Source organism: Tympanuchus pallidicinctus, unplaced genomic scaffold (genome assembly GCF_026119805.1).
Source record: "Tympanuchus pallidicinctus isolate F22 unplaced genomic scaffold, pur_lepc_1.0 scaffold1, whole genome shotgun sequence".
Lineage (NCBI taxonomy): Eukaryota > Metazoa > Chordata > Aves > Galliformes > Phasianidae > Tympanuchus > Tympanuchus pallidicinctus.
Genome location: NW_026294618.1, coordinates 28,640,607 through 28,666,897, shown reverse-complemented (window position 1 = coordinate 28,666,897; position 26,291 = coordinate 28,640,607). Strand labels below are relative to the sequence as shown.

Sequence of the window (26,291 nt, the reverse complement as noted above, 5' to 3'; positions counted from 1 at the left end):
TAAAAGGATTGGTGACATGCACAGTCTACATTTATCCCTGGGATAGGCACATCTCGTGTGCTGGCAAAAGAAATTTCTGCAGAGAGAGATGTGAGTGTAGTTCAATGAAAAAAAAACAAAAAAACAAATCAAAACCCAGTAACAGATATACACAGCCAGGCTCAGTCACAGCATTTCCTATCTTTCAGCATTTAGCTTTGTATTACTCATATTTGTTTTGTATGCTGCGTGAATGTTTTCTTTGGTAATCATACTTTATATTACACAAATTTGATTTTACTGATTACTGTCACATTTTACTATGTGACTGGTGTTAGCATTTGTTCAAATGTACAGCTTAGCCAGGGAAACTTTGTTAAAAATGCAGGATTTTTTTGACTTTTGACATGAGGAATTTTTAAAAATTTTCATTTTGCACTTTATTGAAACTGTGTTTATCTTTCAACAAAACTTAGCTTGAATTCTTCCATCTTATAACTGTATTTTTCAATTTTAAATAGTTGCACTTTAACAAAGTACCAGTTATATTACTGCTACTCAACACAGTTATGTTGAAGACTGCCAAATTTTCCATTAGCTTGGTTTCATTCTGTGTAAAAACTTAGAGTAGATCAGTTGTTGAAAGGGTCTACTTATATTGACAAGTATCAGTCACCCCCCAACCCCCTGGGGAAGCTGAATAAAAATACTCAAATAATTGTTTCTTAGGCACAGAAAACAGTCAGACTCCTAGCTTTTAAATAAAAACATAACTGATACACCTTTTAAACACAGTTACAGGATTACCCTCACGCCCTCATGCTAATATTTTCCAGAGCAAAATGTTCTAAAAAATTGTAAAAAATGTATTAATGCTCGTAAAATGCATCACTATCTTGAGTACAGGAGTTTCTAGTGCTGTTTATCACAAACTTCTCTGAAAGTTAAATTATTGTTTTGACTTACAAACTTCCAATTCAGGAAGACAACCACAACAAAAATGTGAACATCATGAATTCACATGTGAACTTTCTGAGCTTCTACCTTTGTTTCCTGTGTTCGTTTTGCAATTTTTACAGCTTCTGTTAGTCTATCCACTAACTCAAGGTGGTGAATTTTAACCAGAATTGATACAACGTGAATTGTACACCAAGGTTTTACAAGTTTTCTGAGGTCTGACAGAAAGAAAAGAGATGCCTTATATAGGGTCCCCGCTGAAGAAACCTGCTTTATGATCTCAGTACTTATTATTCTCTTGGTCTGCCAGCTGTACGCTCTGGGTAAGGGAAAATCATGGCGGCACAGTGGATGAGGCAGATGGCTACAGTGTGGGTTAGGATGTGACACTCCATTAACAGAGTAGTTTCAGAACTTCTTGCATGCAATCTTTTCACTATGATAAATATTCAAGTGGAATTAAGTTAGTTTATTTTTTTATCAGCTCTCCATGTTAACACTTACGTGTCTTTCATGAGCACAGCACTAACACAGACATTTACCAGGGATACATATGTGCATGACAGTGTGTAACATACAGTAAAAACGAGCACACTAAATGTGGAAAGCCTGAATCAAAAAATTTACTGAATCTAGCACCCAGTTTATGGCATTCATTTTCCTGCATTTTTTTTTCTTGCAATAGAATTTTCAATAGCCACTATGAAGTGAATATGTTTTGTTGCTGATTTTAAAGCATCCTGTGCTTTGAAACATACTGAGTCTTATGATTCTGTCCTATATGACATCCTCTGCATCACTAGTATTAAGAGGATCTTTGGATTGAACAAATGCTAACACCAGTCACATAGTAAAATGTTAATTTAAACAACTTATTTTTAAATAAAGACTTTGTAATGGAAAATTCCAAGATGAAAGGAATCTCCTGGAAACAGAGCAGGCTATGAATCTAATACAGGCTTCTATTGTTTATTTTTAACAGTAAGACCCTTGGAAAGTCTTCAGTCTGCCAGCAGCACTGGCTACATTACAGATGCTTTGGGAAGCCACAACATCTGTGGGAGGGAGGAAGTTTTCCGTAGTAATATCAACTAATTAATCTCACTCAGTATTTAAATACAAAACTAGAAACCACTGAAGTAACTGCACAATAAATGTTGCTTATTGAATTATTTAAAAAGTGAGCCTCTACTTGGTGACCCTAAATGTCTTGTTTATGGTAGAAACCTTGACTACAGAGAAACAGTCATACACAGGCAAATTATTGGGAATATAACTGGAGTTATAAATATAGCAGTTGTCTTAAGATATTTATAACAGTCTTTTTTATACCAGACTGGAATTCCATTATTGTTTTAGTCATGCTTTAGAAAAGCTAAAATAGCCAAATAAATTTTAATATGAGTGGTAAAACAATCTAATTCTTAAAGCTAATGCAAATGAAAATGCTTGATAACTTGATGCAAGTGCTCAACACTACACAAAACTCCTGCAAGTCAGAATAAAACATATAAAGAAGGGTTTAATATCATGACTCAGTAAAACACCTCCCATGTACTTCAACTGCCCTCCTTCCAGCAACTCATTTGTCACAGTACAGGCTATTCAGTTCTCCTCATTTATTTTCTTATCTCCCACCAAACAGCTAATCTTGCTGATAATACAACACTTTTCAAAGTGTGAATTCTCTGAAAATTCCAACCCTCAAAATACATGTCTTAGTTCAAACATCAACCTGACATCTCTGGGTCACCCATAGAACGCATTCCTGGATTTCTATGAAAGTTACTTGAGTAGTACAGATGAATCAAATTACATATTATATGCATTATCTTATTTTGAGGGCATGGCAAAAAATGATGGAAAGACACACTTAAAGTTTCCAGAGGAGAACAAAGATTAGCAATAGACTCTTCTCGAAGGTGAAGCACTTTAAGATAATTTTCTCTTCCATTTAGAAAAACCACTGCCCCCCTTCCCCCTGCCCAGACTAACCTGAAATAATGGGCCATATAAGTTCCTATAAAGAGAAAGTAATTCAGTAATTTTTTTTCAATAGGCAATGAGGAATTCTATACTTTGTCCTTGCTAGCAAAAGACAGATTTGAAGAGAGGTCAGCAAAAGAAACAAGTAACTATTTTTCCTGCTCCAGAGTATTCAGTTCCAGTATACTATTAGAGAAGTAAAAAAAAATTGATCTCTGGAAGCCATCTATCTAACACGAGTACCATAACATAATAGACAGTAGTATAATTAAAAATAGTTGCTAAACGTTGAAGTTAGAAAATAGATAATTAGTTCTTATGAAACTAAAGATACTCTACACACTTATAAATTTCTCATGGCTTCAGTTACAACTTACTGAACTGAACTCAAAACCTAGAAGTTAATCTAGTAGCATAACACTTTGAAGTTGATTCTGCACTTTAATAACTACTAGTATGATTTCTTTATTCAAATTAGAAGAGTCACTTATTTTTTATCATTGTTCTGTTACTTGTACAATGAAGCACAAAATAAATGTATTCCTTCGTTAAAAATATACAAGTTACCGTAGAGAATGCAGCACAGTTCCAATATCTTGTATTTCTCTTCTCAAAGGAGGGGTAGCATACTGTACAACGATTTTATACAAAATACTGATACCAAGAGGTAGAAAAATCAGGAACATCTTATCTGGCCTGGGAAACCCAAACTCTGATCCCTTTCATGCTAAACTACATCTAGTATTTCACTGAAAAATTGATCCAGCTGAATTCTTTTTAATTAATATAACATGAACTTGCCCTGGTACAGGTTTGTACAAGGAGCATGGAACCAAAAAAAAGCAAGGTACAAAAGAAATCTGTAACACTCAGCACATTATCAGCATCTGAGGATAGTGAAAGTTCAGATCAGAAGTGTAGCAAAATGAATAGTCCGTCCAAAGACAGTTTGGAATAGCCTCTTATTTCTATTTCCTGGGTGATTAGCTTTTATTAATGAATGTACTGCAGTGTTCTGCTCTTGCTTCTGCTAGTTCTTTCTGTAAAATCTATAATAATAAAAGATTTTATATTTCAGTTTTTAATTTATGAGTGAAGAATCTTAACTACATCCTGTACACTGTAGCAGAAATTCAATATATGGATTTTAATTACTTTTGTAATTAACATCAAATGAATCAATCTATTTCAATACAGAACATATTCTCATTAGCTGAAATGCATTAAAAGCTTTTGGTCAGCATGTTTTCCTTGACTGTCATGACATGAAGTTAAACTTAGCTGACTATGTGGTGCTGTACTGCTACATATCAAGTGAATTACTGAGCTGACAAGAAGGATGGATACAGTCTAAACAGAGGATGGGGGAAGAACTAAACTTGTTGCACAGATCACATCACATATGTTTATGACAGCAACAGACAGCACTAATGTGAAAGCTGAGAGGAGATCAGAAGAAACTTCATACTTTCTCTACTCTGTTCTGAATCATCACCCTAAATGGCTAAACTAGTTCCAATTTACTATGTAGGTGGGTGGAAATCCAATGGGTGAAAATCTGTTTCCAATCTAGAAAGTGCACCATGGCTATATTTCACTGCTGGCTGTCCTCAGTGAGACAGTAAATGCCCAGTTATTTTATCTAGCTCTACACTAAAGACTTCGAGCATTTTTTGCAAGAGAACAGCAGAACAAGCAGTGTGTAGTGAAACTCTGAACAAAAAGAGGCATCTACATGTGCAAATATTACTAAATAAAAAACACCTACAAGTTCGAAGATGCCAGTACAGATGTGTTTAAATATTCTTTAAGTTAATTACTCTGTCATTAAAATAAATTTTGAGGTCATCAAAGAAATAAGACCCAGAAAACCTTGTAAAAGATGTGGGTGAGAGCAAAAGCAATCAGTAAAGCTAAAGATGGACCCTGATAATGTATTAAGCTCATACGAGTCTTCGTGATGGCACAGGCTACATTAAGGGACACTAGACAGTAACTATGCAATCCTATATTTTTACATGTAAAACAGAACAGATGTAGGAAGAACTGGCTTACAGATAGTACATATAACAAAGTAGGACTGAATTACAACCAAAAACTTCCAGATGTGTCACCTAATAAAGCTAAGGCTTAAAGATACATCATTCCTGCAGATCTGTTTATGTCCAATCTGTTCAGGTATTCATTAAAAATAAGCCTCAGGACTGCTCAGCAGTACATATATCAGCTCAGAGTGGTTGATTACTTTTTTTATCAGGTAGTCACAATGAGCCAGAATTTGTGTGCTTTCAATGTACTCATGTGACACAAAGTACTGTGGTCAATCTTAGAACTTGATATAAAAACAATGATATAACATAGGAAGAAGTTGTTGGAAGTGAGATCAGGTGCAATTTAAGTGTCAACAAGACAAGGCCTTTCCTGCAAAACTAGCCATCAGCTCTCAGTGTACACTGCTACGTGGGATTATTCCTCTCTAAATGCAGGATTCTGCATTGCCCTTGTTGAACTTTATGGGATTCCTATTGACCAATTCCTACATTATGTGAATGTTTCTCTGAATAGTGGCATATTCATCTAGTCTTTCAACTAAACTTGTCAGTTTTCAACAGTTTGCAAAACTGCTGCTGAGTGTGCACTTTTCCCAATCATCCAAGTCATTAATAAAGATGTTAAGCAGTATTACTGCAGTCCTGACCCCAAAAGTACACCACCAATGACTTGCCTCCAGCTGGACTTTGTGTAACATAGCACAACTCTCTGAATCTAGCATTCCACCAATTTTCAATATGCTTCCCTGTCCATTTGCCCAGGCTGCACTTCTGTCTAAGAAAATAATAAAGATAAGCCCAAGAATAACTAATTCTCTCATTCACTAAGCAAGTTAATTAGTGAATGAAGACAGTCAGATTGGTCAGGCACACTATTTCCTTCATAAATTCACGCTGACTATTCACCATCACCCTCTTGGTTTGTACATCTAGAAATTGTTTCCAGGATTATTTGCTCCATCACTCTCCCAGGAGTTGAGATGAGACTAACAGGCTGTAATTTCCTAGATCCCAGATTTGTACATGGGAATGAGAATTTCTTTCTTCCAGTCTTCAAGAAAACTCCCTGGTTGCTGTGCCTTTCCAGAGCTTCGCAATGATGCTGGTCAGCAACAGATCATTTATTAGTCATAGGTACATTCTGTCATGTCTGAAAGATTTGCATAAGACTATTTATATATTCCCTGACTCAATCATCCTCTCCTGAGTCGTGGATCCAAACTTTCCTTCTGCTCTAAGGGCCTTGAAATCCTCAAGCAAATCTTACAAATCACAGAGACTGAGGCCAAGGAAGTGTACTTGGGTCTTTCTCTGTCATTTATTATCAGCCAGCTTCCGTCATTCCTTAGCTGGTCCACATTTTCTGTGATTCCTTTGACTTCCAATGCACTTCTTGCTGTGTATCCTTAACGCCTTTTAGCTTCAACTCCAGAGGGACTTCAGCTTCTTTGATCTTGTTCCTGTATACATATATAGTGCCTCTGTATTCTTTCTGTTTTCCACTTTCTAACAGCTTACTTTGAATTCCCGTATATAGGGATGAAACATTCTTTAGCTTGAAGGAGGTGATCACTGAAAATTAGGCTGCCTTTCCAGATCCCTCTTACAGTGTATTACATGGAATTTTGCCAAGCAGAGCCCTGAATAGGACAAGGCCAAAGTCGGGTTGGGATGCTGCTTTCACTTCTTCCATTCTCTTAGGATTGTGAATTTCAAGTTATCATGGTCACTGCAGCCAAAGCTGCTCCCAGCATTCACACTCCCAACTGTTTCTTCCTTGTTTGCAGTTACTGACTCCAGAAGAGCATCTTCCCTTGTCGGCTTCTTGATCACCTGTGTCAATACATTGTCATGAAAAAAAAAAACAAAACACAACTCCTGGATTGTTTGTGCCCTACTACATGGCTCATCCAGAAGATCTCAGGATGGTTTGAGCTTCCCACAAGGACCAGGGTCCATGAATCTCAATCTTCTTCCAGTTGAGGGAAGCCCATTTTCATCTACTATTTCTTGGTCAAGAAGTCTGATAGCTGACACCCACAACATTATCACTTTGGTCATCCTTCTAATCTTAACTCATTATTTCAGTTGTCCATCCATTTCATCCAGTTCCCTGCATCCTCTCTGCTGTTTCACATAAAAGTAACTCCCCATCCTTGCCTCTCTGGTTTCTGCCAGTCACAGGAAATGTATGAGTGTGTTTCACAAAAAAGTGAATAGCATAGCATAAGGTCTGAAATCAGAACTGGTTTAAGTCCACTGTTCCAGATGATTATATTTAACCTGTTTCTTTAATAAATCAATTTAAAGTATTTTAATTAAGCATAAGCTTTTAATTAAACAATACGTGTAAAAAATAGTTGAAAATATGGCACAAACATAATTATATTTATATTTAGTTTACAAAATATGTGTTTATCAAATTTTAAATGAGAAACAACTACAGTATTTCTTATAGAGGGATATTTTGTTTCAGATTAAGAGATTCTCTTTTGTTTCACAGTAAGAGAAATTCACCTTAAAAAGAGTTATCTAGTTTCCCATATAATTGACAGATAAAATGTAAACATGTTATATGTCAGACAGTTTGCTAAGTACTCCAGAACAAAGACCTGTTGTTTACCCCCAAAATGCATGACAGTTCCCTACCTGATGTTACTGAGAAGTCCATCTACAAAGGTTTGTTTGATTAAATAGGCTTCTAATGAATAATAATGCCACTGTATCATTAGGAATAATTTTAAACCAAGAGAGCAAATATCCTCTTTTATCTGATAAGGTCTACAAGGTGCTAATTCATGGTCACGTATTTAACACTGATACTTAATTATCAACCATTTGCATTAAATCCTGAGGATTCCTTTCTGCAGCAATTAGCACTGCACTGGGAAATGTTCCTGAATCACAAAAAATAATCTGTAGGAAACACATGGACAAAGGATTGTTTGACTGTATTACAAATTCATAGTGACATGGAGTCAACGACTAATAAAAGCTAAACTGCATAAAGAAGGACTAGTAATCTGACTTCATTTATGAAAAAACCACAAAACCTACATGTTATGACAAGGTAGATTCACCGATCTCATTCAAGTCAAAATTGACACAACTGATACTGGCCTGGAATTCTACTAGAGATCATGACAGTCAACACTTCCTACTAACAAGAAAGATATTTGAAATAATGTTATATCCAAGTTATGATGGCTGCTCTGAAAGTAATGCCTCTTATTTTGTTACCCCACAAAACCAGAGATGGGTGTTGGTGGCATGGCAATAGAGGTTGAACCTTCCGCCAGTATTCAGTTACACTCTGTCGCTGTGTGACAGATGGCAGCAGAGTGGCAATCCGACAAAGTGGTGTCTGACATGGAAGTGCATATGAAGTTAAGGTGAGTTATTGAATTCCTCCATGCAGAAAAATTGGCACTCATTGACATTCATTGATTTATGGAGACCAAAGGGTGGATGTGAGCACAGTGAGGCAGTCGATGGTGTTTTCAGCAGTGTACACGAAAGACAAGCCACATTCCAGATGCACAGCACTCATACCACAAAATGAAGTTCACGCTGATCAGCTCATCCATGCAAATTGGTGGATTATGACCAGAAAACTGTGTTTGAGCTCCATACTACTGTTAGCTTCAGTGCACTGGGAACAATGGTGGCAACGCTGGAATACTGCAAAGTTTGCTTCAGCTGAGTTCCTGTGTGCTCACACACAAACAGAATATCATATGCAAGTTTATCAGGACCTACTGAACCAACATGAGGCTGAAAGTGATAGTTTCCTGGACTACATCTTTACCAGTGATGAAATGTGGTATCACCATTACAAAGCCAGAGTCAAAATGGCAGTCCATGGAGTGCTGACGTGAATTCCCTGCTGAAGAAAAGGTGCAGCCCTCAAAGGGTAACGTAATGTACACTGTCTTTTGGTATAGCAAAGGGGTGATCATTCTGGACTTCCTGGAAACTGAACGAACTATCAACTCTGAGTGCTACGTCACAATGCTGACTAAACTGAGGCTCAAACTTCCAGACTCAGGCCAGATAAGACAATCTTGCTTGCAACATGATAACACCAGGCTCCATACCAGTTTGAAGACCATGGAACACATAGCCAATCGTGAATGGACTGTTCTACAACACTCAATCGTACATTCCAGATTTGGTGCCTTCTGACTTCCATCTGTTTGTGCCAATGAAAAGTGGACTGTGTGAGAAACATTTTCCAAGTAACTATGCCATCATAGCAGCTGTGAAACAACGGGTCTCATTTCTGGTGTACATTTTTACAAGCGCTGCATGTAGGTTCTTGGTCATCACTGGTGAAAATGCATAGGTAATGGTGGTGCTAGGCTGAAAAACAATGTTTTGTAGCTAAGAATTTGCTCTATCAAATAGTGTTATCGGGCTCTTTGTATCTGTTGTAATTTCCATGGAAATAAACAGGAGGCATTACTTTCAGAGTGACCTACACAGTTCATTCACGCTGGTTTATATACTCCTATTTAGAACTGGCATCAGTCATAATTACATCTCCATTAGAAGTGCTGTTAATCAACAGAATATCCAAAGTGAAGATTAGGATGCATGCTACGTCACAACATTCTGACAGGTAATTCAATTACAATTATACTGTGGGAATGAAATTAGTCCTCTGCCTTAAAGGGTTCAGACACAAACTTGTCATTGATCAACAGACCAGAAAGATTTGCTTTTTATTTTCTGAGTTGCTTAGCTTCTTCAATATGCTCAAGTTTTCAAATACTAGAAACATTCATATTTTTGACTCAAGGAACATTTGGAGTGTTATCTAGCTATTCAGATAAGATAAACTGTATTTCTTTGTTGTTCTGCATCAATTTATTTCCTCCTTACTATAACAGCATTTTGTTTTACAAATGATGTGCATAATGATCAATGCAATTTGAATGTAATGTAGTGGAAGGAGCAACTCATCACAATTAAAATTGCCGTATGAATTGAACAGTTACATATTTATAGCTAACCTGCATACATTTTTAAACCACAAGGTGCGCTGTCATGTTTTAAAAGTCTTAACTGCTCAAACAGAGAAATATTTCTAAATATAAGGTAACACATATTATCCAAAATGATAGAATCTCAAATCATCAAAATCTGATCAGTTCTTCTAGCTTTATCTAGCTTTTTTTTGAGGATCTTTTCCTTCCTGAGGACTTAGAAGGCAAAGTCAGGCAACTGTTAACACTGATGGAGCTGGTGGTAAAGTTATTGGATAGAAACTGCAGTCACTATGACCTGAAACTGCAGTCCTTCTAACCTTTAAGAGTACCATATTTTGCACAAAAAAGCAAAGTTGTTGCTTTCTTACTGAGAGCCCTAAGACAGTACTGTATTTTCACTTGCCTAACAGCTTAATTTACATCTCTTTCCAGAAATGCAATAAAATGAAGCATGATAGGGTTATGTTGACTAACAACATTAGCTAGAACTACTGCTGACTTAAAATGAGCTGGCTTATTTCACATTCAGAAATTTGACACCAGAACTCTAAATATGAAAACTAATCAGCACTTTTAGGCTTGTGTAGGAATGCTAGAAGAGGACAGTTTAACAGGTTACTCGTTTGAAGGCTGCAGTACTCTCCAGTTAAATTTCGCTATTTAGGATAGTTTGCTTGCTGGTGAACAGCTGTAGGATTCAGTCTCCTCAAACTCAATGGAGAGAGAGATGGAAATAACCTTTCCAAAGGTGATTCAGAGCAGGAATCTCGCTGGTGTATTCTGAAGGCTGGTATTTTTCTCTTGAACACAAAAGGTACTGAAGCATATTACTTTGATAAACTTAATTTAGTGAGATGTGTAAAACTAAACCAACTTGTTTGAGCTTCTATATGCTTACTAAGTTCTTGACAGCTCTCATTTTTCAGAAGATATCCAAAGAAAAGAACTTAGTACGTAAAATTGGCAGTTCAAAGAACTTCTGGGTCTTAAATGTAACATTACACGCATACACTTGCCACGTTCACTTGTCTGACACATTTCCAAGTGAAGATGATGATGGAAATGTGATTTCAGTGAGATAGAATACAAGCAGATCAAAAATGCTCTTTTCCTTGCCCCTCCTGTTCAGTTAAGCGCCTCTCCTCAAACTTGATATATGCTAACATCAGGTTCATCAGAGGAAAAAAAAACATCTGAACTTCAATTTAGTAACCAAACTTAAACTTCAAATTTCTAGTTCATAGAATTTAAGGAAACATTAAGAACAAGAATCAATTTAACTTAATGTTAGATGTCAGAATTAAAAGAACCAATACTAACCAGTTATCTAAGGTTCCCTTAACAATTAATACTAGAAAAAAATATTTGCCTCATTTTTGACCTCTCTTAAGAAGAAAATAATCTAAGATAAAAGGAGTTTTCTTCTTTCTAATGATACTTTAGACAAATTTCATAAACTATTTAATAAACATCTTATTTTATATAAATTATACTGTAGACATACAGCTTTTAAGGCTGAATCTCATTCTGGAAAACTGTTCACAATACAATCAAACCTTTCCCAAATCAACGTTCTACTCCTATGTAATTAGAAACTGTGCTAAGAAGAGATTAAAGACTGTGTTACAGAAGCTGCTGCTTGTCACAGATGACAAAGAAGCTAACTTTCCCTCGGATTGTAAGAAAAAGGCCTTCTCTTCTCTCAAACATCCCATTTCCTTTCATTCTAACCTTGCTTGATATAAAATCACAATGATATCTATTTTTCCACATCTCTAAGGAATGTGATCTTTCTTAGCTACAATATCCAATCACTAAAAAGTGTCGGCAACGCATATCAAAAATTCTGAAGAGCGGATGCTAACCTATTGGATAAAAGGCTTCTCAACATAGCATCAAAAAGATTTTAAAATTCACTAATTGCATTTAATAGTTGAAATGATCTCATTTGGAGAGTGTTGTCCAAATGCTCCTTGAGCTTCGGCAGCTCGGGACTGTGCCCACTGAGGAGCCTGCTGTATGCAGATGAATGTATTCCTGACCTCCAGCTGTCCCTCTCCTGAGAGCTCCATGCCATTCCCTCAGGCCCTGTCGCTGTCAGATAACAGAGCTCAGCCTGCCCTTCTGCTTCCAGCTCTTTGCTCTGGGCTGAGCACACCCAGGGACCTTTGCTGCTTCTCATATGTCTTGCTTTCTAGACTCTTCACCATCCTTGGAGCATTCATCTGGACACTCTCTAATAGTCTTATGTCCTTCTGACATTGTGGCACTGAAACTTGCACACAGCACTTGAGGTCTCTGCTCACATAGAGCAGAGCAGAGAAAGGACAATCTCTCCCATCACCCAGCTAGCAGCGTTGAGCTTGCCGCATCCCAGAGGACAGTTGGCCTCTTGGGTTTCCATGGGTAAAATGCATTAGGTATCTTTCACCTTACTGGGTATTTTAGGGGAACAAAACCACATTAGGCTTAAAAATTAAAAAAAAAAATTATGAGTAACATATGAATGTTAATTTCTTCCTCGTATTTCTATGAAAGATATGCATATTATTACTATATATTTAGTTCACCATGTAAGTACTATCCAAACTTAAAGAGAAAAAAAAAAAGCAAGCAAGTATTGAGTACCTCATGTCTTAGACATAATGTTGTGGACAGTATCAGATAGAATTCAAATGCTCTATCTGAATTCTGACTGCCAAGGCTCCCCTGGCAGGCTATTGGTTTTGTACACAGTGTCGGCCTACTCTATAGACAGGATGCACTGCTACTCATCAGAATGGAAGAAGTAGAATGAGGACAAGGCTCTAACCTCAGGTTTTCTCCTTTCTCCCATAGCATAATGCTACTGGCTCTCTTGGGTTGATTCTCTTCCGATATTTGTGATGAAACATTCTGCAATCAAGGAATATCCCTGATAAAACTTTCTCAACAAAGAGATAGTTATAGGAAAAACTGTCTATTATTCAGCCTGCCACAAATACTGTGACAAGGCCTAAATGAGGAAATCCAATATTTAGAAAAAAGATGTATTTCAGAATGACTAAAGCTCTTTGTAAGAGACAAATAGAAAAAAAGCTAGGCCGCACTGAAATGCAACATTTAAATACATAATTTGAAATGACTTTAAACACATGAATAACTTTCACATTTAGAGCTGCATTGTTGTGTTCTTCTGGATTACAGACTGCATTATAAATGCAGATGTCAGGTTATGTTCACTCATCAAAAGCATGGCTTGGAACATACTTGTGAACTTTCTTTAACAATAAATCAAAGTGGAGCTAGCTCATACACTGAGCCCACATTCTGATTTTCACTGACATTCCTCCCCACTGCGTGAACAGATTAAAGAGCGTTCAGCTAAATGTCATGAGTGGTGAGTCTGTCTAAAAATGTTCTGAAGTATTATATGATGCCACCCAGAATTTTATCAGATTGATTTTCTCCATAGGCATGTACATACACATATTTATACGGTTCCTAATTCATACCCTGACTTTTAACACTTAAAATCATATTTTTGAGAGTTCAGACATTTGTAGATGTTAACACCGACAAACAAGCCAACGCTACAGACACTGTAAGTGCTGGAAGTTTTGTCATCAAATTAAACGAAGACAAGATCCCATCTGTATATTTAAAAAAACATGAAACTGAAAAGTAAATTACTATCAAGGATGAAAGACATTTGATTACTGATAATGCAAATGAATTAAACAGCTTTCAAAGTAGATATATTAAAATTACTATATAAATACTAGTTTCACAGCCAGTAATTCATCATCCATGAAAACAGCAAAACAGAAGCAGGCATATAGGGAAATAGTCATATAGAAAGGAAGAAAAAGAGAGATTTTACGAAATAGATTCTTTAGATGACAAAATTACATTGTTTCTGCTGTAATACCTTACTGGCATGTAGATTGTACTGATTCACAACCTGTAATGAGATAATAATATGCCTTTATGTCCACCTTCCCACAAATACATAACTTAATGGGAACTTTGGCTTTCTGTTGTAGATGTGTAAGTGCAAAAAACTACCGTCATCTTAGGCTAGCAACGGAAGATAGTTTATATGTACACAGGCATATTTCTTAAGTTCTTCTGTGGCTTTTCAGTTGTATTTGTACAACTTCTGGTTGTATTTTGGCAGATAGACAAAAAGGAGGTGTGATGAAATTGAAGCTGCATTTGAGAACTCACCTGATTCTGCCCCAAGGGCGTTCAGATTGCTCTGACATAAAACTTGTGCTGCTGAGGCGTGAGGCACTGCTGGTTCGCGAAATGGCTGATACGTCACTGACATCACTATCTGATGATTTGGCAGAGACGTTATCACAACTTCTGTACTGATCTGTTTGTATGTTATACTAGAGATTAAGAAAAGAAAGGGTGAGGAGTCTCATCAAAACAGAATGTATATACTGAGACAACAAATGACCTAAGTATGACAATTCTGTCAAGCTGCTTTTCAATTTAACGATACTCGATGAATTCAGAGAAACATTCATATTAAATCATCTCTGTATGTCTAATGAAGAATTAAAAAGTGGTATTTATGGAATAGATCAGATTCTTGAAATATATTACAACACTGGAATTTTAAAAGGTTGCCTCATCTTCAGTACTCTTGAACTACAATGAGGAAATATTTATGCATTGTATGCACACCTTCTCAAGCACATGCATATACTATATTTGATGGTAGATTTTTTTAAACTTTTCAAATACTAAAAAATATGCCATGAAATACTTGCACAGAGTTCTTTTGCGAGAGTAGAATTTTATATAGTCTGAATGATATATAGTCTTATGCTACAAGAAGCTGGCTCTGAGGGGTTGATTTCAATTCTTAAGTTATTTCTTTGTATTGTGATACTTGAGAAACGGTAAAGCAGAAAGCTAACTCCGTAAAAATAATATTTGTTCTCAAGGGGATTGGTTCCCTGACCTGGCTTTTCTACATGTGCACAAGCATAAGAACTAACAGAGGACCTGCCAGGAAGAATATGCGGAGAGGGGTAGAAATTGGTACACTTTTATCAAAAGCAGAAACTTTGGTTAGTTAACTGACTGAAAATCCATACCATCTTTTATGCAACACTTGTATTACCCACATCATCAATAAGACATGCAAAAATTCAGTCCCAGAAATATCACACTTAGCTAAATTAACTAAAGTAACTATTCAGTCACAGAGATATGAGAATCAAACCATTGATTTCAGGTTTCCAAAAACCAGGAAATTTTGGAAACCAGGTTTCCAAAATTGAAATTCACTATCATTAGAGAGAAAGGGGCAGTTGGCTGAGAAAGGATTCTAACAGTGGCATACTTTCTAGGGCATTTTATGTCAAAACTATGAACACATGGCAAGATGAGGCAGTTTCTGACAGAATGCTCTACAGAGTTCACTTTCTGGATATGCTCTACAAAACTGCAAGTCATTGAAGTTTATGTATGAATTTTACTCAAAGTTGTAACCATCTGTGTGTATCCCCAGCTGAAGTAGGCATTAGATTGCAGGCTGAGCCAGTTGGCAGATGTCATGACTTAGCTTAAAAACCCTGGCAAACATCATCTTAAGTTTGTACAAATGAATGTATCTCCTCCTATCCTCTAGTCATGTTTATTTTCTAGTACTCCACTAGTTGCCTGTTAGCAACTATCTTAGAGGTCTCCATAGCACACTTGGGAACCCCCTGTTAAAACAAGTAAAATGAAGAAGTTAACTGGGTTAGAGAATGGGAAGGAATAAAAATGGTGAGAATAGGAGTCTGTAGGAAAAACTGGAGTTACACAAATTAAGCATCTCAGCACATGTTCTAGTGTTACTCACAGTTTCTCTACGTCAAAACTCATTGGGTAACATTTTTCTTCTGAAGTCTACGCTTCAAAAAAATCAAAGCAATAAAGCATGAAAATATTTTTTTAAGTCAGGTTAAATAAAAATGTTTAGAGGCTTGAAAAAAAAAAAAAAAAAAAAAAGGTTAACTTTTTCCAAATTAACAGCACCATTACTGAGCCAGTCTTGATATTTTAGGCAAAAACCCCACATAATTCCTAAAGGAATCTTTTACATTTTCCTAAGATGACACACCTGAAAATAGGAAAAGCATCTCAGCATGTGTAGTTTTACTGTGAGATGGGAGATGAAGAAAGAATTAAAGCCACGTCTCCTACTGCTTTGGTATTCCAACATCAAAACTGCAGCATTAAATATAGAGATTCCGAAGGAAGAGAGAACCCTTCCCTTTGCGGATATAGAGATTAGCACAAGAAGTAGCAAGGCTGCAATCTAATGTTGAGTGTTGCAGCATTAACATTTTACTTCTTAGGGGTTTAGCTCTTTCTTCCCATAGCCATTCCTTCTGCTGAATTGCCTGCCATCTAAAGGAGGCATAAAACATTGTCAGCTTCTTATTTCCTGCCCACCCTTTTCAGTACAGTTTGGCAATCAAACAGTAACTTTGACTAATATCCCAAGCCCTAATCCTAAAAGCCTGTATGATGGATTGAGAGGATGACAAAAAACTCAAGAACTCACATAGCTTTCTCCCTTTCTTTCTTGCAGATTCTCCGATGTAAAAGCACAGGGCATTTGAGTATAGCTGTACCATTTGATTTGTTCTGTTTCTAGAGAACTTCTTCGGGCAGAAAATCTATATAGATAACTTCCACTATTGCCACTTAAAATTTTCTTTTAATTTCTTTGAAAGAATATTTTAATTTCAAATCATGTGAAGGGGCAGGGAGAAGGGAAAGAAACAGATGGACAAAATGAGAGCACATTGAAATTAACTTTTTTTTCTTTCAAACACAGAGAGAAGTAAAGAGCTCTTACATTAGTGATCATTAAAAGAAGACTATTTTACCGTTACAATACTTCCGAAATAATCTTTCAGAGGAAAAATGTCACAAGCTGAGATCCTCTTATTTGATACTCTCAGTAGAGTAATGCCTGCAAGTTTTCCAGTTGGAACCAACAGTAAAATCATATAGTCCCTCTCATCTAGAGTCTTACTCCTCTTCAGCATAACTGTGTGTAATGCACTTCCCTATCATGTCACATTTACATGTTACATGAAGCTTCCAAACTAAGTGAATTTGCAGTGCAGTTCCTTCCCTTTCAACTCTATCTCTTACACAGTTAAAGCCTGAGTATCATTTCTATTTTGAAGTGCACTATTTTTCCCATTAGGAAGGTTGCTGAATTTTACAGCTAGCTTCAAATCTCCATACTGTCTGCACTGTTAGTTCACTTTTGTATTGCAAACATGTTTTTTTCAATATAACTATCAGAAATACAAACCCTTAACATGCAGTTCTCCATTCATTTTACCACCTATGGAGTTAGTTCTGCGCCAGCAACAGGAGTACAAAAGGGTTATGATGAACTGCAAACGTGTTGACACCAGTGAAAAGAGCACAGAAAAACAATGAGTGCACTTCATAAATACTTTCACAGTTGCATAATGACTAGCAGTATTAGCAATTTACTGATTTTAACACAGTTTAGAATTTAATAATTCATTATAATTAAATTATCTTTCATATTAATAAGTTTTATTTCTAGACTTGTCCTCAACATTTGGAGGACAGAATATTAAGAGCTTTGACAAGTGAACAAGTGCTCCTTCCTTTGACTTCAGAGAAAGCCTCAGGTATCAAACTCCTGAAAATGCACGTCCAAAAATGTTTTAAATAAGAAAGTCAAATGGGGTTTAGGTTAATGAATCTAGGTTTATAGACGGTCTTGAGCATACAGCTGCCTCCTGAGGCACCTTACTCTAAAGATGAATTTTGCCAGGAAATGCTGAATCATGGCAGAAAACACCCAGTTTTAAGACTATTTGCAGAGGGTTCCTATGAACGTTGCCTGGATTCAAGGCCTGGTAGCCACCACTTTGGTGTGCCTAGACTGTCTGTGATTCCTGCCAGGACCTGGGTCTGTGTCTGAGGAGCAGCCCATGTGATGGTCAAGAGGCCAGTAAATACCAGTGTATCAGGTGGCTTTATATCCAACTCAACCTACTGCAAACCTCACTTATCTTTCTTACCAGAAACAGCAGAAATGAGTAAGTCACACCATGGAAAAGTTGCAGTAAAGCCCAGGAGTCAAATTTATCTTAATGAATGTTTTGAAACCATACCAGCATTGCAGTGACTATCAAAATAATACATAGGTATAACTTTTACTTGAATGTCAACGCAAGGGGAATCAAAAAAAGTTACTGCTGACATCAGCCTCTAAAAGAATCTCTTCCTGCAGCCACAGGGGCTCTGCTCAGCATTATATAAAACTTTGGTAGTCATCCTCTTATCCATATCTCCTATCCATTCTACCCTTGTAGGCTGTAACTATCAACCTAAATCTAGATTGCCAGTAGTCTAATGACATGATTATACATTTTATGCTAAATGATTTCAAATCACATACAGTGTCAACTGAGTTGGAAGCACACCTAAATATAGAGTGATGTACTTTTAAGTAGTTAGAGTACAACAGTGCTCTGATCAGTAACTCTTAAATACAGACCTAAAAAAATGTGTTGCACAATCTTTGAAAAGCCAGAACAGCTGTAGCAGAAGTCTTGTACAGTTAGCGTACAAGAGCCATCAAGACCAGCATAAATGATGTAGATAATTAGCTATTCAAAATTTGTTAATTTTGATAATTTTGTTAATTTGTTAATTAGTTGTTTAGAACACAGATGTTTAAAAATAGTTACACACCAACTGCACTGTGTATGTTTGAAAAACTAGTTCTTGGCTACCAAGATGAAGAAATTGAGAAACTGAATGGGAAAAATTACAAAAATGGAAGAAAAACACCAGACAGAAATTGGAAATTGTATTGACTTGAGTCAATAATAAGAGCAAATTTAAATTTAATACATTAATTCTTTCCATACACAAGTAAAATCTTAAGAGGTTTATGGAAGTGTATGTGTAATAAAGCAAGAATATTTGGGGAAAAAAAAATAGAGGAAGAAGCAAGTATTTCTGAACTGGCTGTTTTGAAGGGTTTTTTTCTGAATGTACAGCAGCACAGTTTCTCTAATAAATATAAATACTTATTTTCTTATTTTCAAATAGGAAGCAGAGTTCCTTGCAAGTAAACTATGCTTGCAAGTCTTGTTTCTTTTACAGCTACTTTATATTTCTTTCTCGCTATTCTATACTATTAGACCACTGAACATTTTTTTTTTTTTGTCTTCCATTGAAGCAAGTTTTATTTCTACAGTTTTCAAAGATTTTGGCACCAGAAATTAGGTATAATCTTAAGTCTTTAGAGATGAGATTCACTAGCTTTACTGGATTATTTGCCACAACTTACTACATCTTCATTAGAACTGTCACATCTTCATCTGTTTGGTCTATTTTTTCCTGATTTGATGACATCTTCACAGGATAAACAGCAGCACTAGGTTTGCCTTTAAGAACATATTCAGTGTCCACTGTCACCACAGGGATATGAAGCAGTTACATCACTCAATACAGTGTAGATATTTAAATGTGCCAATATAATTTGTTCTCAGCACTTAAGAATTTATCACATTGGATCATCCTACTATACCACATCACGTAGAAAATGCAAGAAAAGTTAAAGATTTTTGGATTTAAGTATTTCGTTCTCTTTACCTCTTTTATAGCATTCTGACATCTCTGTCAGAATATGATGTACTTCCAAAATATTTTTTTTAATAAAAATGGACAGAGAATTTGCTTTTCCAGAGTTGTGGGCATAGTGAACAAACAATACTTCAGCAGAGTTCTTCCATCTAGTATCCTGAATGCTGAAATTTCAATTTTAATTTCCACATATGTTTAAAAAAAATAAAGATAATAATAGAAACAGCTAAGCATGAGTGGATAAGTGAAACTCTGGAGTTTGTTTCTTTCCAATCATTTAACCATTCACCAGATCTACATTAGCCTTAGAAAAGTATACCAAATAATAAATCTGGCCAAATCATAAATCTGAAAAAGGTAAAAATTTGGTCATCCTTGACAATGTCTTCACATCACACATTCCCTTTCTCTCCTGAAAACACTATCAAGATCATTTTGCCAAGTTAGAAATATGCGAACTCGCTGGGAGTTTGATAAAGACACATTGCATCTCACTCTCTTGTCCTGAGTTGACACAGTCAACACGATATTAAATGATACTAAATGACATATTAAAATTATTATGCAAATTCTGACTTCTGATCAGAATCACAGAATGCCTGAGGTTAGAAAGGATCTCTGGAGGCTGTTTGGTCCAACTTCTGCTTAAGCAGGGCCACCTAGGGCACGCTGCCAATACTTTTTTTTTTGGGCAGGAGGGGGGTAACATTTGTAGCTGGCAATTGGTAAATGAGGATGTAAAGCTTTGTTTCTCTCATTTTTCTTCCCTGTTTTAAATTCAGTGTTCACAGCGAGGTGGTCTCAAAAAAGGGAAATATCTTCATTACAAAGTTGTCTTCATATTTAACTGTAAAAAGATGATGATACAAAGTAGATGCCTAATTGCCTACTACCCATTCTGAAGTGAATTTCTGATGTTTTGTACTGCTGAGTACCTTCTGTTATTCATTATTTTAATCTGTGTCTACAGGAGCACCAAGACTGTAAAACACAAAGAAGGGGCACTTGGGAGGGGCAGAGACAAAAAGCCTGGTGCTGCACTACCATAACAAATGCCAGGAGTATACTGCCGTCTCAGCTCTTGAAAAACTGTCAGTGTTTGCTGTTTTCTGTACATTACCACTTCACACACTGAAAGACTGTCTCTTTTGAAACGTGTTTAGATCTTAGTGATATGAAAAACTTCTTGTAAAAATCTCTCTTAAGGTCTAAATTATTAGAAGGTGTAATTTTATTGAAACTGCTGCTGAGATCTTATCGTTAATATATTTGGCTGTTAAATGTGTCCTTGAGTTTTCTGCAGTGGACTTCTACATTTGCAGTGCCATCCCGTGGTTACTCATTGCCAACACACCACTACTGAGTAGGCCTTGGTGCCAGTGGAAGAACAGAACTGCAGGAATGCTCTTTGCGAACCCTAATGAATAGCTGGTTTTGTCTCTGCCCTTGACTTACACTACAGAAACAGTATGCTGCATCTCTAAAAAGGAAACTTCTGCAGATATTTCCCCTCTCTTAGGTTTCTAAAAGCAGCAGGACTTCAGCATGACTCAGCTCCAGCCCCTCACATCTTGGCTTGTGAGAGGCAGCCTGGATTTCTGAGATCTTCTGCAGATTGCTTAGAAGTCTATAGAGATTTGAACTTACATGCCTGTGGGACAGCATTTCAGCATTATCAACAAAAATATCTATGTTCTGTCTATATAACTTCATTCATGTAATTTTGTATATCTTCAATAATCAAAGGAAATCTTTACATTTTTATTGGAAAAGGAGATCAAGGTAATAGGTATGTATTTCCAAAAGAAAATACTTTATCTGTGATATCATTAGGAAGCAAAAATATTACACAGATATGAAAACAGCTGCATGAGATTGGATCTAATTATGCCTTACTCTCTGTATATGACACAGCAGCAAAAGCCTAGAGAAAAATAAAAGATCAGGATCAGCATAGAAGGATACTTCTCTTGTCTCCTATTTCAACCCCCAGCAATTTGTAGATTTGAGACTTCTTAAAATCATGGTGACATGGCTCTGTTTAACAGTTGTTGAAGAATTCTTCTTCCCTGAATAATTTTTTTCAAGTGTTCTGCTTTTTGCATTTTAGGTAAAATCAAAGTCTAAGTGTAAAGTACATGAAGGGAGTAAAAACAATGTTGAATAGCCCTTAAGGAAGACTCTTTGTCAAGCTTTATAACACAATGTTCTTGAGGTGGTATAATATTTTAAATAGACATTTTATATCTTCAATTTTCAAGCCAAAATATCATTTTAATACTGCTAACTTTACCTTGGTATATTGCTCACGCTCATGTTCTTGACTAGAACCAGACCCTGACGTCTGATTATAACGGTGCACTTTCATTTTCATCTGCCTTGTTCGCTCCTCCACTACTAAGCTTGCTGCAAAAACACATAATGAAAATCAATTAAAAAGAGTGAAAGATCTTCTGGAAAACACACAAACAAACAAACCAGTTTTGCAACAATTTTAACTTATTTCCATCTAAACGAAACAAAGAAATGTACAGACATGTAAAACAAGTAGGGTGTAAAAACATCACAAAGGAGCACTAACATCAATAAACCAACCACTTCCATCGCCAGAAGTCTTTACCTGAAAATGGGCAGACATCTCAATTTCTTATATATAATCAAGCTGATGCAACAGATACGAAGAGAGTGAAAGAATTTAGGTGGTAGACTGGATTATAACATTATAATGTCTGAATAGAGAGGACATAAGCCTATGATCATCTACCTGTATATGTGCTTAACTGTAGAAAATACTACAGCAGCATTCTAATGACTAATACATTAAACAGGTATTAAAATTTGCTTTTAAAGCAATTAAATCCTATTACTATCTTAATACCTAAACACTTACCATAGCTAAACATTTTTTTTTTAAGGGAAATGATCTTTCTATTCAACCTGTTATACTAAAAGATACAATAATTCTTTTTTTTTTTTTTTTTTTTTTTTTTTTTTTACAAGAAGTCCTTTAAAAATTCTACTTTATAATGCTCACTTCTACTTTAAAGAAATTGCATGTTCTTCTATTTTTTATTTCCCTACCATTTATGTATAAAAAAGGAAATCTAATATTAAACCTACAAGAGATTGTGGTGCTGTAAAGAGTACCTGATTCAATTTGAACGAGTAATGACAACATTGGCTGTGCTTGCCACAGGAAGATGTCCATGCACTAAAGGAAAAAACTGGTGTGAAAATACCTGGCCTAAAGCTTCCTTAAAGAAAGTTAACCTTGTGGTAGTGCGTAAGTATCAGAGGGAACTGCGTATTCTGCCATTCTTAAAGTTGGTTGGACTACAAATGCAAAGGAATACCAATAAAACCAGAACCTTGAAAACTGGTACTCTGTGGCAGTTCTCAAACTACACCCAAATATTCATCAGTATCTATTCTAAATTACAGTAACATTCACTATGTTCATCACTTTTCACAGGTTATAACTTCCAAGAAGAATTATTTCTTTTAGTTGCAATTTTTTTGTATAACCGTAAGTTCAAGACCTGTGTTTTACTTGGGAAAACCCCTACAAAATCTTTTTCTGCTTTTGGATCAACCATTTTGGATCAGCCACTTGTATGATTCTCTCCAAAGATTAGTTTTTAAGAGTCCCTCCCAGTCCAGTGACAGGAGACAGACATCAATTTAAAGGCTTCATGGAATCACTTTTCCATCACAAAACAAAGAGAACTTTAAATTAAGGAAAAACAGGTGTACAATCATGATGTTTACAGATTTACATTATGAATTTAAAGGTACCAAAGATACCATAAGTGAGTTTTATGCTGCTACTTAACTATGGGATTCTTCACACTTTTTTGTTTGTGCTTTGCAAGCATGAACACACAAAAAAGTACGTAGTACCCTCAGAGCTGAATATTTTAAGCTGTGTTAAAGTACAAACAACAACTGTGCTTGCATGCACCACCCGTAACAAGTTTGAGGAAATCATGAATTGTCTGTGCACTGGTTGGGTATGAAAAAAATATGAACATATCACTGTCAAGAATGTTTTCATGTCCTCCTTTCACATTTCTTATTTAAAGGTAGGGAAACTAAATACAGCAGAACTTCACTGTAATTTGCTACAGCTACAAGTTTAAGGCAAAAGATAAAACTACCATCATAATCTTCAACCTCCCACACTTCAGAGGGATCAATCTAGGAAATTCTGCACATGCAGAATGTCACACTGGGCCCAGTGAGTATTCCAAAGGACTATGTTGGTTAACGTGTACCTTAATTGCAATGAGTCCAGTTCCACCATCAGATATGCAGGCACAGCTCCAATTACTTCAATGGAAGTTGCATGGAGGTATCTGAAGGCAAAATTGAGCACTTTAGGTGAAATTTTTAAAGACGGCCTCTCATTTTATGGACATATATGAAAGGATTAAGATATGTCAATTAGTGACTGAAGTCAAAAACTCAGATATCTCAATCTTATCATATATTCATGAAATAGACTGAGGATATAAAAATCAGAGGGAATATGGAGACCCCTTTAAAAATTTAGCCCTATATGTGTACTGTGCACAGGTTACAGTTACTCTAAAAATAACCGTTTCACCATGTGACTGATAGGTGCTTCACCCTGCTAACTTATGATACCTGAGAAAGTATAATATGCAGTGCCTACTATTCCAGCAAGTATGCACGAAAAGTACTGTAGTCAAAATTGAGTAAAAAGTCAACCTTAACTCAGTAATTTTGGATTATACTCGTATTTAAATCTTAATCGAAAACTTATGTTTTGCATTAATGGATGCCATTATACGAAGTAGCATGAGAACAAGCAGTGAGGACTGTTAAGTTGATGTAAAGACTCTGAAAGAAATGTGTTTTCGTGTAAGAAGCAAAATGTGCCGTTAGCTATTAGCTAAAAACAACTGGTTATCAATGTACTTCTAAGTAAGGCATTGCAATCTAGAAATTACAACTGCATTCTTTCCAGCTTTGCTCACCATGTACATCTAAGTGTACGATATATCTGGTTCAATTCTGTGATGGAAAGTTTTGTCTGCCTGAAAAATAGAGCAGTCTACTCTTTAAATTTTTATCGGAAAAAGAAAAAAAAAACAAACCCAAAAACTAACACAGGAGCAAAAGCACATGAGCAGAAGATGTACAATAAGAACTATAAGAACTATATAAATATAAGAAACACCAGCATACATACACAGTTCTTTCTTGGAACACAGCTGGTTATCACAAGTACTGAAAATTTGACATAAACAATTATTCAAGAGCTTAATCTATCTCTGAGAAAAAATATGGATCTACTTTATTCTTCACAGAGCGCTCTTCCCAGAGCTCTTGAGAAGGAGAACTATGCAGTAATCTACATATTGAAGCATAGAAATCCCCAAACTCTGAATTTTACAGTGTCCCTAGAATTCAAAATATGAAGATTTAACACAAGTATCTCAAAAATTAGTGGTACCACCAACTACCACCAACATCAGTTGTGCATCAGTCACGCTTTGAAGAGCTATCACTCTCATCACTTTCAGAGATGCTCAATCAGATCTGAGATCAAACAGCATAAGAAGTGTTGAAAATAGAGAACTCATGGAGTAAACTGCTTAAATAAGAGGTGCACATGTAGAGGAAAAGCTTTCATTGTAAGGAGTTTTCTTGTGTAAACTATGTGGAGATTGTAGAATAATAATGTATATAAGCAATAAAGCCATGAAAAAAAGACAGACATACAAACGGAATCAAAATATTATTCTTCAACTCCCTTACTTTGCTTGGAAACCATTCTGACTCCTGTAATCTCGAGAGTACTGAGTCTGTCTGGGATGGAGTTAATTTTCTCCACAGCATCCCATACAGTGCTTTGTTTCAGACATGCAGCACTTAAATGTCTTAGCTATTGCTGAGCAGTGCTTGGACAGTATTAGGGCCTTTTCTGTTTCTCATTCAGTGATAACACTGTCTTTCAAAGGTAGCCACTACGTGGAGACTATCTGGGCATCTGTCCACTGGTGGAAGATGGTAAGTAATTGCTTTTACATCACTTGGTAGTTTGAATTTTTTTTCCTTTCACTTACTAAACTGTCCTTAACTCTACCCACAACAGCCCACACATTTTTACACACTTCTGCTCCTACAATTCCCTCACATACCTAGCTGTGGATGGAACAGGGAGTGAGGAAATTGTGGGTGCGTAATTGCTGGCTGAAGTCAACCCACTGTACTGACCTAGCAATAATTAACCAACTATGCCTAGCATAATTCTGAATAGTTTTCCATCAAATAAGCAGAAGTTCTCTAGTTAGCATGTGGTTTATGATTGAACTCACTGCCAAGTCCCATCTACCTTCCACTGTGAATGGGATTGAAAGCAGAAAACATGGTCTCCTAAGATTAAGACTATTTCCTAACCCAGAAGCCTACCAGCTGTTCCTGGGTCTTTTCTTCAGATGTCATTTAAGAGATCCTTTTGAACACTGGGCACTCTGCACTGTAATTCATGAAATATCTTGCAGGATTCTAAGTAAGTCACATGTTGGAAATATAACTAATCTGGATTTCTAACCTTTGTAGAGTTGATAATGGTATGAGAAAAAGAACAATTTAACATAAATACATAATGGAAGAGTTGGTTTTTTTTTACTATAATCTCAAGAAGTTGCATGCATTT

The 26,291-nt window shown here is 36.1% G+C and overlaps 1 protein-coding gene across 43 annotated transcripts in view; it reads right to left on the bottom strand.

The window, feature by feature from the left end:
• The window catches only part of RIMS1 (regulating synaptic membrane exocytosis 1), a 290,925-nt gene that overhangs the window by 52,076 nt on the left and 212,558 nt on the right, over nucleotides 1-26,291 (bottom strand). For 31 of the 43 annotated variants that reach the window (XM_052675412.1, XM_052675535.1, XM_052675145.1 and 28 more), the window contains 2 exons: nucleotides 21,900-22,012; nucleotides 14,174-14,340 (listed from right to left, as the gene is read on the bottom strand). The exons of 11 other annotated variants lie outside the window; for them this stretch is intronic. In XM_052675412.1, the coding sequence (XP_052531372.1) occupies nucleotides 14,174-14,340; nucleotides 21,900-22,012 (280 nt within the window). Of the gene's footprint in view, nucleotides 1-14,173; nucleotides 14,341-21,899; nucleotides 22,013-23,880; nucleotides 23,973-26,291 lie in introns of those variants that run through there. One more of the 43 variants, XM_052675515.1, reaches the window with a different exon arrangement.